The sequence below is a fragment of the Homalodisca vitripennis genome, chromosome 3 (assembly GCF_021130785.1).
Source record: "Homalodisca vitripennis isolate AUS2020 chromosome 3, UT_GWSS_2.1, whole genome shotgun sequence".
In the NCBI taxonomy this organism is placed as follows: domain Eukaryota; kingdom Metazoa; phylum Arthropoda; class Insecta; order Hemiptera; family Cicadellidae; genus Homalodisca; species Homalodisca vitripennis.
In genome coordinates, this window is record NC_060209.1 from 193,049,494 (window position 1) to 193,061,942 (window position 12,449).

General features: G+C 35.3%; 1 protein-coding gene across 1 annotated transcript in view; it reads right to left on the reverse strand.

Annotated features, from left to right (window-relative positions):
* Positions 1 to 12,449, reverse strand: part of LOC124358534 (cytoplasmic dynein 2 heavy chain 1) — a 181,093-nt gene that overhangs the window by 145,689 nt on the left and 22,955 nt on the right. Inside the window, exons 11-15 of the mRNA XM_046810833.1 lie at positions 9,120 to 9,177; positions 8,699 to 8,798; positions 6,458 to 6,606; positions 1,807 to 2,013; positions 83 to 252 (exon numbers count right to left, since the gene is read on the reverse strand). Of these exons, the coding sequence (XP_046666789.1) occupies positions 83 to 252; positions 1,807 to 2,013; positions 6,458 to 6,606; positions 8,699 to 8,798; positions 9,120 to 9,177 (684 nt within the window). The remainder of the gene's footprint in view (positions 1 to 82; positions 253 to 1,806; positions 2,014 to 6,457; positions 6,607 to 8,698; positions 8,799 to 9,119; positions 9,178 to 12,449) is intronic.

Sequence of the window (12,449 nt, forward strand, 5' to 3'; positions counted from 1 at the left end):
TTAATATAATATTCTTCTTTGCATTGAAGCTTTTAGAAAGTTATCAGAAGTGCTGGTGTGTCTTTAGAAGATTTGAACTCACCCCAAGGTTCGGTTTTTTATAGCGTTTCCAGTGTCCCTGGTCCAGGTGTCAAACTGTTCTGTGTGGTAAGCCTTCAGTTCATCCTTCAGGTGGTCGAGGGCCCTCTTCATCACAGGGAATCCGCCAAGGTCGCTGAGGATCGCCTCTGTCAGTTTGTCTACTTCGTTTATCTAAGAAAATAAAAATTTAGACAATAATTACAAGAAAAAAAAACATAGAAAGGAGGACATAATAAAATAATTTGTGGTAGAGAATGATTGGTAAAGGATCTGAACAATAAATTAAATTTTTTCAAACTAGAGAATGATACAATCAATAAAAACAGATTAAAAGCAAGGTGATAGTGACAAAAGAATAAAATAAATAAATGAAGAATGTTTTGATAATTTCATACCCGTGAATTGTGAAACACTAACAAATGGTGAATGAGAGTGCAGAAACAAAATGTTTAGTAATAATGAAATATGAAAAAACTGTTATTTTTTCAATAGATAGTTCGCGTATGTTTCTTTTATATTAAAACTATTTGGTTTACTTAAACATTACAAGTAAATGAATAACAGTAAAATTCTGAATAAAATCGAAAATTCTGTTTTTTAAATGTATGCATAATGTTAGTTTAATTCGTTAACACTTTTCTTTTGCGATGCTTCAAATCTTCCAATCTTTGGAAAACAATTTGCAGCATTGCTTTAAATTCGATAAATATTAAAATTCCCTCTATAAAAATAGTTTAATAATTGCTCCAGTTTTTTTAATGTACCATACGATAGTAGCAGAACACTAATCACAAATTCAGGTACTTACAGCAACATATATTTGTAATGTGTTGTTTAAACATATCTAGCGTTTAACGATCTCAAGTAATGATTACTTTTTTAATAGGGGAAGAGTCTCTTCAAGAATCTGCACAAGAGTCTCTTCAAGAATCCAAAAGTCCTGAGAGGACCTTTGGATCTTCCTTATTTATTTTTAACTCTCAAATCTGAGGCTTCTGCAAAATCGAGTAGATTTGAGAGCTCCTGTTCTATGATGTCCTTTGATCTCAAGAGATAAGCTCCTAGTAATTTGTTTCTGCTTTTGCAAATAGCGGAACAGTTTGGCGATATGTGCCCCACTGGTTCTTTCTCCTCTCCGTAAATTCTGCATTCATCAGTCCGGCTTAAACAAACCGTCATCAGAAATGTCCTTCTTGCTTTCATCAAGGTGTCCTGACCTCCCTTTATCATGTGGAGAGTTAAACATTTTCGATTGCCTGAGTTCTGAGGCTTTTCTCCAAGTCTCGGATCTGATCTTCTTCCAGACATTTACTAGAGCTTTACTGTAGTAGGCTACTCGACAGCCCAGCTCATATTCAATCAAAAATCTTTCAGAGCCTATCTTGGCAAGGGTGTCTGCTGCTTCATCTCCAGAAATGCCTTTATGGCTCGTCATCCAGCTGAAGACAATTTTGTTTCTCTTTGCCATTAGTGAATTCCTGCGTTCAAATACTACCTTTGAGTCAAAGGAGCAGTCTTCAAGAGGCTTTTAAAGCACTGACTGTCTGATAGTGTTATTAATTCTTCACCTTTGGGCCCTCTTTGTGTACGCCACCTGACGCATGTTTCATTTGCCATACCTGCTACTTGGAAAGCTGTGTGGTATATTTTCCTAAGGAATTGCCAATCTGGGCCATATACGCCAAACCCTGTTCTGGAGTCTATGTGACACCAGGCAACTCTTACCTTAGCCTCAAGTTGTCGCACCCAGTAGAGTCTGCTGACCACTGGGGGCATGTCCACCAGACGCAGGTGAGAGTCATCCGGTTCTACTTGAACACTGGCTACATAGTCTTGTAGCTGAGATAACAGGGTTTCCCTCTCTGCCACCAGCGCCTTCTGTATCGCCGGACGCTGCATCACCTCTTGATACCGCTTAAACTCGGCCATCAACTGCAAAAATGGTAAATTACAAGCATAATAATTCACTCGTAAGGAAAACTCAGCAGGATAAATATTTAATAATTGGTACTGTGTAATTACCCAAATTAGGAATTTAAATCATTAGCGGTATTAGTGTTAAGTTATTAAACATGTATTTGGAAAACACAGGTTATTATGGAAATCTACGATGTGGAGTATCCCATGGATCTGTGTTAGGGCCTCTGATCTTTACCGAGTCACCAACCTTGTTGTACGTATACAAGTCACACTACATTTTTGCCGACTGTGACTACTAATCTTTATCTATTTTCAAACCTGTCCAACAATAATATCTTATACAAAACCTGAGTTGGTTCAAATAACATATTACCATATTTAATACAATTATACTACAATTATAACATTTAGTAGAAGGTACTCTATATAAATTTAATCTACATCAACTTTACCGTTAATATTAAAGTAGTTTAATATTCTTGGATAACAGACTCAGCTGGAGAAATAATATTGAGAATTTGCCTATTAAGATATCTAGAGAGTTTTAAAACCTTTTTAAGACTTGATTAATTGAGTATGAGAAATTCACAGAAAATGTAGTTGAAAAACAATTAAAATTGTAGAATATCATCAGTTATACTACTAGCTTATTGAGGAATATTCGCATTCAAAAGGTTAATACAATTTTCTTATTTTGTTTAGGAGGAATGTACAGTGTTTAAAATATTTTGGTGTACGCTATAAAATAGAAATTTACAAAGAACTACTAGTTCTTTTTAAGAAAAGCCGATTCTCTTTTAAGCCTTATTCTGCGCGTCCTCATAGGCCACTGGCCTGTGCGAGGATCATATCAAACAGAATAAGGGGGAGAGTCGATACAGTACAAGGTCGATGATACTGATAAAAACTGCAACGGTCACATACAGGATTCGAATATGCGCTATCTCTAACTCAGGCTCCAACGAGTCTAACGTTCAACGTCTTAGACCGCTCGGCCATCGGCACTCTCACAGACGATTAAGCGTGTTATCATATAATACAGCACAGCGGCAAATCGTTATTTTAATATAGTTAAAGTGCATTGAAAATTTATTAAAAAGCTATTTTACATGAGAAGATTATTTCATAATTGATCAATTTTTTTAAAAATATTTACATTTTACTACAAAAATATACTGCAAAACGAACTATTATAGAATATTTCAACCCCCATGTTGTTGGTAAGGACTTTGTACTGTGACTTACATAATTAACATATTTGTAATTTATGACGTATTAGCAGTTCAAAATATGTATCAAATAAATGAATTAGTTATAATTAACAAGTCGAACTATTAATTTTCTGTTGAAATAAGTAGGCTTCTCTGATCTGCGATATATATTTTCTTGAACGGAAAACAAGCCAAAATCAACTATGGAACAAAGAATAAGAAAAACTAAGTACGTTACAATTGCCATAAATATTCACTTTTTGGCATATTTTCTTGATCGTGACATTAAGGCAAACTCAACATCGGTGTCGGAAATATAATTCACCGAACTAGAAGTGCGCTCATATAGGTGCAAAACCTACGAAATAGTTTGCGAAGCTGTGGGTAACTACTAGTACGGTTTATAAAAACCAGCCAATTTATACAATCGAAACTGGAACACTAATCATAACACAGTTTCTGGGCGCTGTTTGGTGGAAAGTAAACTACATTAATTCAGAGAACGGTGTGGGTGCAGCAGTGAAGCTGTTATCTGATCAAATACAGAATATACACATATATAAACATGTTTGAGAATAATCAGCTGATTAGCTGACTATCTACCGGCTAATACCGCAAACATCTCTCCCCTCTACAGCTTTTTGTCGCGCATCACCTGTATAACCTGAATGTTACGTAACGCTCATCGAATGACTCACCATCGCTCATTCCGTAATTTAGCCATGTACTACTCAGTTACAGCTACCACATTATAATTCTCAGCTAAATTGACTCAAAATAACATACGCGATTTCCTACTCAAGCTCCCTATCGTTGTCTTAATACATTACTAAATCATTGTTCATAAATATTTCCTTATATACGTATTCAAAATAGCATATGCGATTTCCTACTCAAGCTCCCTATCGGTGTGTTAATACATTACTAAATCATTGTTCATAAATATTTCCTTATATACGTATTCAAAATAGCATATGCGATTTCCTACTCAAGCTCCCTATCGTTGTGTTAATACATTACTAAATCATTGTTCATAAATATTTCCTTATATACGAATTCAAAATAGCATATGCGATTTCGTACTCAAGCTCCCTATCGTTGTGTTAATACATTACTAAATTAATATTTACTTATCTACGAAACTGTCAAAACTAACCAAAGTAAAAAGTCAGACAGCCAAACTGATTCTCTCTGAAGTGTAGCAAGATCATCGTCATCATTAAGAACGTACACGTTTAAATTTCCATAATCACTTTTCTTCCTTTAACATTACCAGACATGTCAGCTTACACAAATGTGTATCCAAAGTTAGCTCATAACTCACGGGTATTTTGTGAAAAGTAGGCCTACCCTTTTTCTCAGGACAATCATAATCAGAATCATCTTTATTCAAATCTTAAAAACTACAAGTGGTGTCAGTTTATGCATTAAAATATTGTTGTTTACATTACATGTGAAGGAAAAGTAAGAAAAGCTAAAGTTAACATTTAATTGATCTTTGTAGCCATTCTTACATTTAGGAGAAATGGTGAGCCCGTAGAAATTCTTGCAGTGCTGCAATATTGAGGGTTGAATTTAAGCGTTGATCGCATAGAATTTTGAAAGCGTATACTGGCCCCTATAATAAACTACGAGGTAATTTGATCTTTTCTGGAAAGCAGGTACATAAAGTAACACTGCCGGGACCTACAGGGAGCGGTGTAGCCAGCTTTGAAGAACGAAACTGTTTCTCTGTCCATGGAGGTAATTGACGTCTTCACTCGAAGACTGTTGAAGGAGAAGAGAGAGCTAAAAACCTCTTGCTAATCAACAACACATAAGCAACAAGTAATCACCAGTAAACAAAACAGATGACCTAGCAACGAGGTTAACAAACCAGCCAAAGCAGAATAAAAAAAACCATCTGTGGCCGAGAACAGAAAAAAGGTCGACACAGGTGCTGGCCTAACCACCGGCCAATCAAATTAAATGGCAGACACCACAGTGCTGACTTTTGTGAATTTTCCGTCTTTGACCGCAAACTATAATGGAAGGAATTTCCCGTCCGTTGTATGACTAATTTCTTTCCTTTTACACAGCTAAAGGTAGTGATTTGCAAGGTTGTAGGGTTCACAGTGTCTTGTATGATGTTGACGTATGTCTCTATTTCTGGGGCGTGCTACGCCATCCACGTACTATGTTACCTCCTAGGTGTAAATTTCGACAACTGCTTCTCTACAGCTTTCTATCTATCTGAGTCCAGCCTGAACCCTTATGGCTCTTTTTGTGAGATAAGTATTCTCTGAATATTTGTTTTTCCTACAATGGAAAATTGATGTAGGTGGGTAAGTCATCCAATTATCCAGGTATATATCTTGTAGATAGATTTCTTTACGTACTTATCCTTGATTCTAAGATTTATGTCATTTAATATTGTAGGAATTCGCCAAGATGTCTTTACCGTCCAGACAGTCTGTCTATGCCAACCCATAGCTTTGGCTTCTGCATCCCTTACAATGCAATATACTTATAGTTTTCCATGACTACCAGAGGCTATAGATACATCAAAATATAAGGACTTCAAGGGCCGTTTGATTTAAAATGTAACTAAGTCACTTTACTCTCTTGGTAATCTCTGTACGGAAACTTGATGTTTTCTGCTAACCTTTTCAGTTATTGAATACATTTTCTTAAATAGGTGTTATAATTAATTATTAAATGGAACCACATAAAAAAACATGAACTCTCATTATATGTATGGTACTTTTAGAGAGAGAAAGAGTTCGTTTATAACGTTAATGTATACAGTGGGATAATACGTGCGATTGGATTATTCATCATTTTATGGAATGTTTTATTATATTAAGGAGTGTCAGTTGTGCAAATTTATTTCATTCGTGTAGAAGTCCTTTAGGCGATTTATAACCGTATGCAATCCAAGATTAGGTTATGATATCACGTCGCTTTCACTATATCATGTACTATTTTGTACGTAGGTACATTTTTTGTTGAAGAATCAGTGTAAATTTATTTAGTGAACTGTTAAGTTCTGATTTACAAATTTAACTGCATCGATTTTACATTTGCTCCTTCATTTTCAAAAATCTATCCGAGACAATCACATAATTTCAATAAAAAGTAGTGTAATTATTGATCAATATTTCATTTGAGGAATTATATAATTTTCCGTTAGTAATTTATGGGATGATCTGGATAAAAATCGCAAGTAAGACTTGAGATCAATTCTTAGCGAGCGCCTCAGTTACCTGAAGTGTGTTCAGATTGGCGTTTCTGAGCTGATGCTTGAGTTTGGCAGCGACCCTCTCTTCCGCAGGCTGGATGTGTAGTTCGAACTGGCGCACTGCGGCTTGCCACATCGGCTCTGTGTACGGGTTGTACTGGACAGCATTCACACCTGCACATCGGAAAAATGTAGATTGGTTTTAATGAGCTGATCTTGCACTCAGTTGTAACTATATCTAGTAATAATAATTAACAAAATGTAGTGGACCATATGTTGGCATATGAAAGATACAAGAACAGTATGAGAAAGTACCGTATAAGAGGATTCGTAAAAGCATTCATGTATTAGACAAAGCGGCCGCTCGTCGATCAAGAATCTGATTGCTTGCGCCAAATTTCCCAAAATCGCTCAATGTACTGAGTTATCTGTTGTTGCTTGATAACGAACCGAAAAATTACTAAGGGATGGTTTGCCAAACGAGAGATTGCCTGTTCGTTTGCTACGGCAAAGAGACAACTGGCAACGTGATTTGCCTGTAGTCAGATTGTGGTCGACGAGCGATCGCTTTGTCTAGTGTATAGGTAGCTTAAAGAAAGTGAAGGTTCTTTTTCAGCTTATGCCCAGCTCAGAAGAGGAAAATGGTATGACGTGCTCTACAACACGTGCACTCACTATAATATAAGTACAGTTGCATGAAGTCCACTAGACTGTACATTCTTTTAGACCATTTAACAATGAAGTACATTTTTGGGTAGTCATTATATTACCGTACCCATTAGTATTATAGTCCAAAGTCAAACCAACAATGACAAAAAATGTGTACAATATCAATAGAAGGGATTTAAAAAAAACACCAGCGTTTAATGTATAGATGTAATAACGAAATTGGTGAAAAACTGCACCAACGAGTACACACAATTACATAAACTACCTTCGATCTTTTAACGTTAGTAATTCTCAACGAGGGGTTTGTTTGTTGCGCACGCTGAGACAATATTACATCCATTCTTGGACAATATTCCACTTCTTGGACAATATTCTACTTCTTGGACAATATTCCACTCCTTGGACAATATTCCTACTTCTGGACAATATTCCACTCCTTGGACAATATTCCACTTCCTTGGACAATATTCCACTTCTTCTGGACAATATTCCACTCCTTGAACAATATTCCACTCCTTGGACAATATTCCACTCCTTGGACAATATTTCACTCCTTAGACAATATTCCACTTCTTGGACAATATTCCACTTCTTGACAATATTCCACTCCTTGGACAATATTCTACTTCTGGACAATATTCCACTCCTTAGACAATATTCCACTCCTTGGACAATATTCTACTTCTGGACAATATTCCACTCCTTGGACAATATTCTACTCCTTGGACAATATTCCACTCCTTGGACAATATTCCACTCCTTGGACAATATTCCACTTCTTGGACAATATTCCACTCCTTGGACAATATTCTACTCCTTGGACAATATTCCACTCCTTAGACAATATTCCACTTCTTGGACAATATTTCACTGCATATCAGGTATCACGGACGCAATTGTCGCTACGTTTCTTTCCCATAAACGGTTGATGTCACGGATCTAAGCAACATACGTTTTAAGTATACACAACATCTTTTATGTGACCCAAAAGTAGAAGTCAAGTGGGCTCTGTTGTGACCAAAAACTGGGCCAGTTCTCCCTATCCAATTTTACGGAGAGCATGGATACTGTAGAAAGTGGATGTGGTTGTTGGAAAAATACGCCTTTTTACCTCACTATCTACCACATGGGGAAAAGACACACTCCATCAACACGGCCTATCTACTTAGTGTCTGAGCTACTGCCCCAGAACTTCTTGGTCTACCTGAAGATTTCGCTTTTAAAACACCATCGGATTCGTTCAAGGACTTGGCCAATTACGGATATTCTTTGCTGAAGTGGTTCACCAACAAACTCACGTCTGAAGTTTCGCTGAAATGTTACAGCAGACTCAGGTTATACTATTCAAATAACACACTGCGTCTTTGATGAAGAGTAATCACTGCACTGAACGCTTGTCAATTTCAAGCAGGCTTGCCAACGGCACCAACATTTTGATAGTTGATGAATAAAACATCACAAATTAAAAAGTCTGTCACTTTATACAAACCAATGGCAAATTAAAACTAAGGAGTTTAGTTTTCAAACAGATTGTATATGAAAGTATGAACTTTTAGCTAATATTTTCTAATGAAAGTGATGAAAACTACAGATATACCTGAGAATGGGTTAAAATTGGCAGAAGTATCTAACTGGGCTTGTTCTGTTGGAGAAAGCAACTTAGTCAGCTGTCTGTCCACCGTGCGTATGTTCAAAATCTAAAACACACCAATATTGTATTTTATAATTTTAAAGTAAATAAATAAAATTAAAATTAAATAAACGTATTGCCTAAAGTAGGTATTAATTAATTTTATATAGAACTGGCAAACCTGTCTCAACAATAAAGAACCTTACAGTATGATTTTCTCTATTTATATATATATATAAATATATAAGAATTGTGTTGAAATCTTGTATTTTTATTGTTTTAGCTCACTAGACTTGTATTAAATAAAGATTGAAACTACAATTAATAAACTAGAAAACACAGGAACAATATGATTCAAAAAAGCATTTTAATGTATCAGCCGATGTACCATTGTGATCGAGCACACGTGGAATTGCAAACGTGATACAGGGTGTTCATAAATTACTCTGCAAACGTCAACATTTTATTTGTCAGGTAAGCAATGCAGTATACAGTGTCGTTTTCTCTTGCATAATTTATCGTCTGACTGTCTGCTATAAAGTTATTCTCATTCAAAATTTAGGTGTAAAAATTTGAATATTTATGGTTCAATCACGAAAAAGACTATAATGGCTGTAATGTAGTTTTGACTGAACCTAATTTAAAATGGTTAAAGACTAACAAAAAGAGCTATAGATACCGACTTCACTGCTCTTTCCCACCTCAAATAATTTAACAGCAACTAATAAAATATTAGAAGCTCTACAACAAATAGTAGAGATTCCACCTAACCTATTGAAGCTGTTTCCTTCTCTGACTAGTCCTTGAACAAACTACCCTTAGGCGTAAAGTTCAATTATTTGTAAATGGTTCTCGGAACTAATAAAATATTAGACACTCTTCAACAAGTAGTAGAGATTCCACCTAACCTATTGAAGCTGTTTCCTTCTCTGACTAGTCCTTGAACAAACTACCCTTAGGCGTAAAGTTCAATTATTTGTAAATGGTTCTCGGAACTAATAAAATATTAGACACTCTTCAACAAATAGTAGAGATTCCACCTAACCTATTGAAGCTGTTTCCTTCTCTGACTAGTCCTTGAACAAATTACCCTTAGGCGTAAAGTTCAATTATTTGTAAATGGTTCTCGGAACTAATAAAATATTAGACACTCTTCAACAAATAGTAGAGATTCCACCTAACCTATTGAAGCTGTTTCCTTCTCTGACTAGTCCTTGAACAAACTACCCTTAGGCGTAAAGTCCAATTATTTGTAAATGGTTCTCGGAACTAATAAAATGTTAGAAACTCTTCAACAAATAGTAGAGATTCCACCTAACCTATTGAAGCTGTTTCCTTCTCTGACTAGTCCTTGAACAAACTACCCTTAGGCGTAAAGTCCAATTATTTGTAAATGGTTCTCGGAACTAATAAAATATTAGACACTCTTCAACAGGTAGTAGAGATTCCACCTAACCTATTGAAGCTGTTTCCTTCTCTGACTAGGCCTTGAAAACACTACCCTTATTCGTAAAGTCCAATTATTTGTAAATAGTTCTCGAAATGAGATATGCTTCATACAGATTTGATCCCAAGATGGGATATCCCTTCTACGGCCATTACTTATCTCAGTATTGCTGGGTATTGCCATTTAAAAAGAAAATATTGTCTCCGGCATCCCAGTTATACGTCAGGTAAAAGAAGTCTAAAAATACAATAGCTGTTAGATTAAAAACCTTTAAGGACAAGTCATTCACATGTTTAAGACCATAAGAATGAGCTACTGCAATGTGTAAGTATAATAAACCATATTATAAAGGGTTCAGTAAATTACATTGTATAACATTTTATAAAAGTGCAAGTATGAATAAGGGTGCAGTATAATAAGCGGCCACCAACACAATCCGATGATGATTATCGAAGGATCTGAAATCATCGATACTCATGACCATACAAAGAACTGAAAGCAAAATGTCGGACTAAATAACGCAATAGATATTTCAAAAAACAATGTGGTTTGGATAGTTTTCAATCTTAGAAGTTAAAGTATAAATATTAATGTAACCAATTAAAATATAATATATAATTGCTACAAAACAATTACATTTGCATATTCATTGCCATTCTTCTTGTCGTTGTCACTAACCTTCTCCTACATGAACGAAATAACAACAGCTGGTATGGCATCACTGGTCTAAAGAGAAGAAATTTTTTTTTTTTTTTTTTTTTTTTTTTTTTTTTTTTTTTTACTTTAATTTATTTACAATCTGTTTATATACAACAAACAATAAGTAAATTTGATGATAAATCTTAAGGACATGGTTAATCAAAGTTCATTAACCTTAATTAACATAAACATTTAAGAGATTGTTCATCTTTAAAATCGATCAGCTAAGTTTAAGAAATCATGTCTTTTTAGCCGAAATTGATGTTCACTGTTGTCCAGCAGATTAATAGCCAAGTAGTTAGGATGAGAGTTTAATTTGTTTTGATACTTGATGCAGAACTTTGGAATTTCTTCAGTAACAAAAGGGATATTCGTGTCTCTGTGAATGACTTCATTACGAACATACCATGGGGCCTGTAATATCTTTCGGAGAACTTTAGATTGGAAACGCTGTATAATTTCAATATTTGATGTAGAAGCAACTCCCCACAGTTGAATTCCGTACGTCCAGATGGGCTTTAGAACAGTCTTGTACAACAATAGTTTGCTTTCTATTGATAAATGGGATTTGTTCCCAAAAAGCCAATTTAGTTTTGAGAATTTTGAATTTAATTGGAGCCTTTTGTTCCATATGTGTGGTTTCCAAGTCAGCTTCCTATCGAGATGTACACCCAGATACTTAGCTTCATTTCTTTGAGGAATTTGAATGTTGTTTAAAAAACACTGGTGGACAGGTGTCATGTTTCAACGTAAATGTGACGTGAACAGATTTAGTTTCATTCACTTTAATTCTCCAAGTTTTAAGCCAAACTGTGATAGAATTTAAGTTAGTTTGTAGAATTTGTGACGCTACAACATGGTTGGAGTGGGATGCCAGTACGGCAGTGTCATCGGCGAATGTTGCTGTCAAAGAATTTTGATTAGTTGGAATGTCTGCAGTGAAAATTAAGTACAGCACTGGCCCTAGTACACTTCCCTGAGGTACACCAGAGTTTATTTCTTTCAGATCTGAAAGACAATCATCAAACTTGATTTGAAAATACCTTCGTTCTAAATAAGATTTTATAATGTTGTAAACAGTGTGAGGTAGATGACTTTTTATTTTAAATAGAAGCCCTTCATGCCACACTTTGTCAAAGGCTTGACTCACATCGAGAAATGCTGCAGAACAAAATTTTCTTGATTCCAAATCTTGCCTTATTATATTAGCTACTCTATGGACTTGTTCGATAGTGGAGTGGTGCACTCTGAAAACCAAACTGATGATTGGGAATTAAATTGCATTCAGTTATAAAAACCTGAAGTCGTTTTAAAAATAACTTTTCGAATATAATTTAGAAGGTATAGGTAGTAGACTGATTGGCCTGTAGGACATTACTTCGTTTTGAGGTTTTCCTGGCTTAGGAACAACAATAACTTGAGCCAACCTTCCATTGTGATGGGAAGTATTCAAGCCTCAAAATAGCATTAAATACGAAGGTAAGAAAGAGTATGGCTTTCCTAGGAAGCTCTTGTAGTATCTTACCTGTTATTAACTCATAACCAGGGGCCTTTTTGGGATTAAGATTTTTA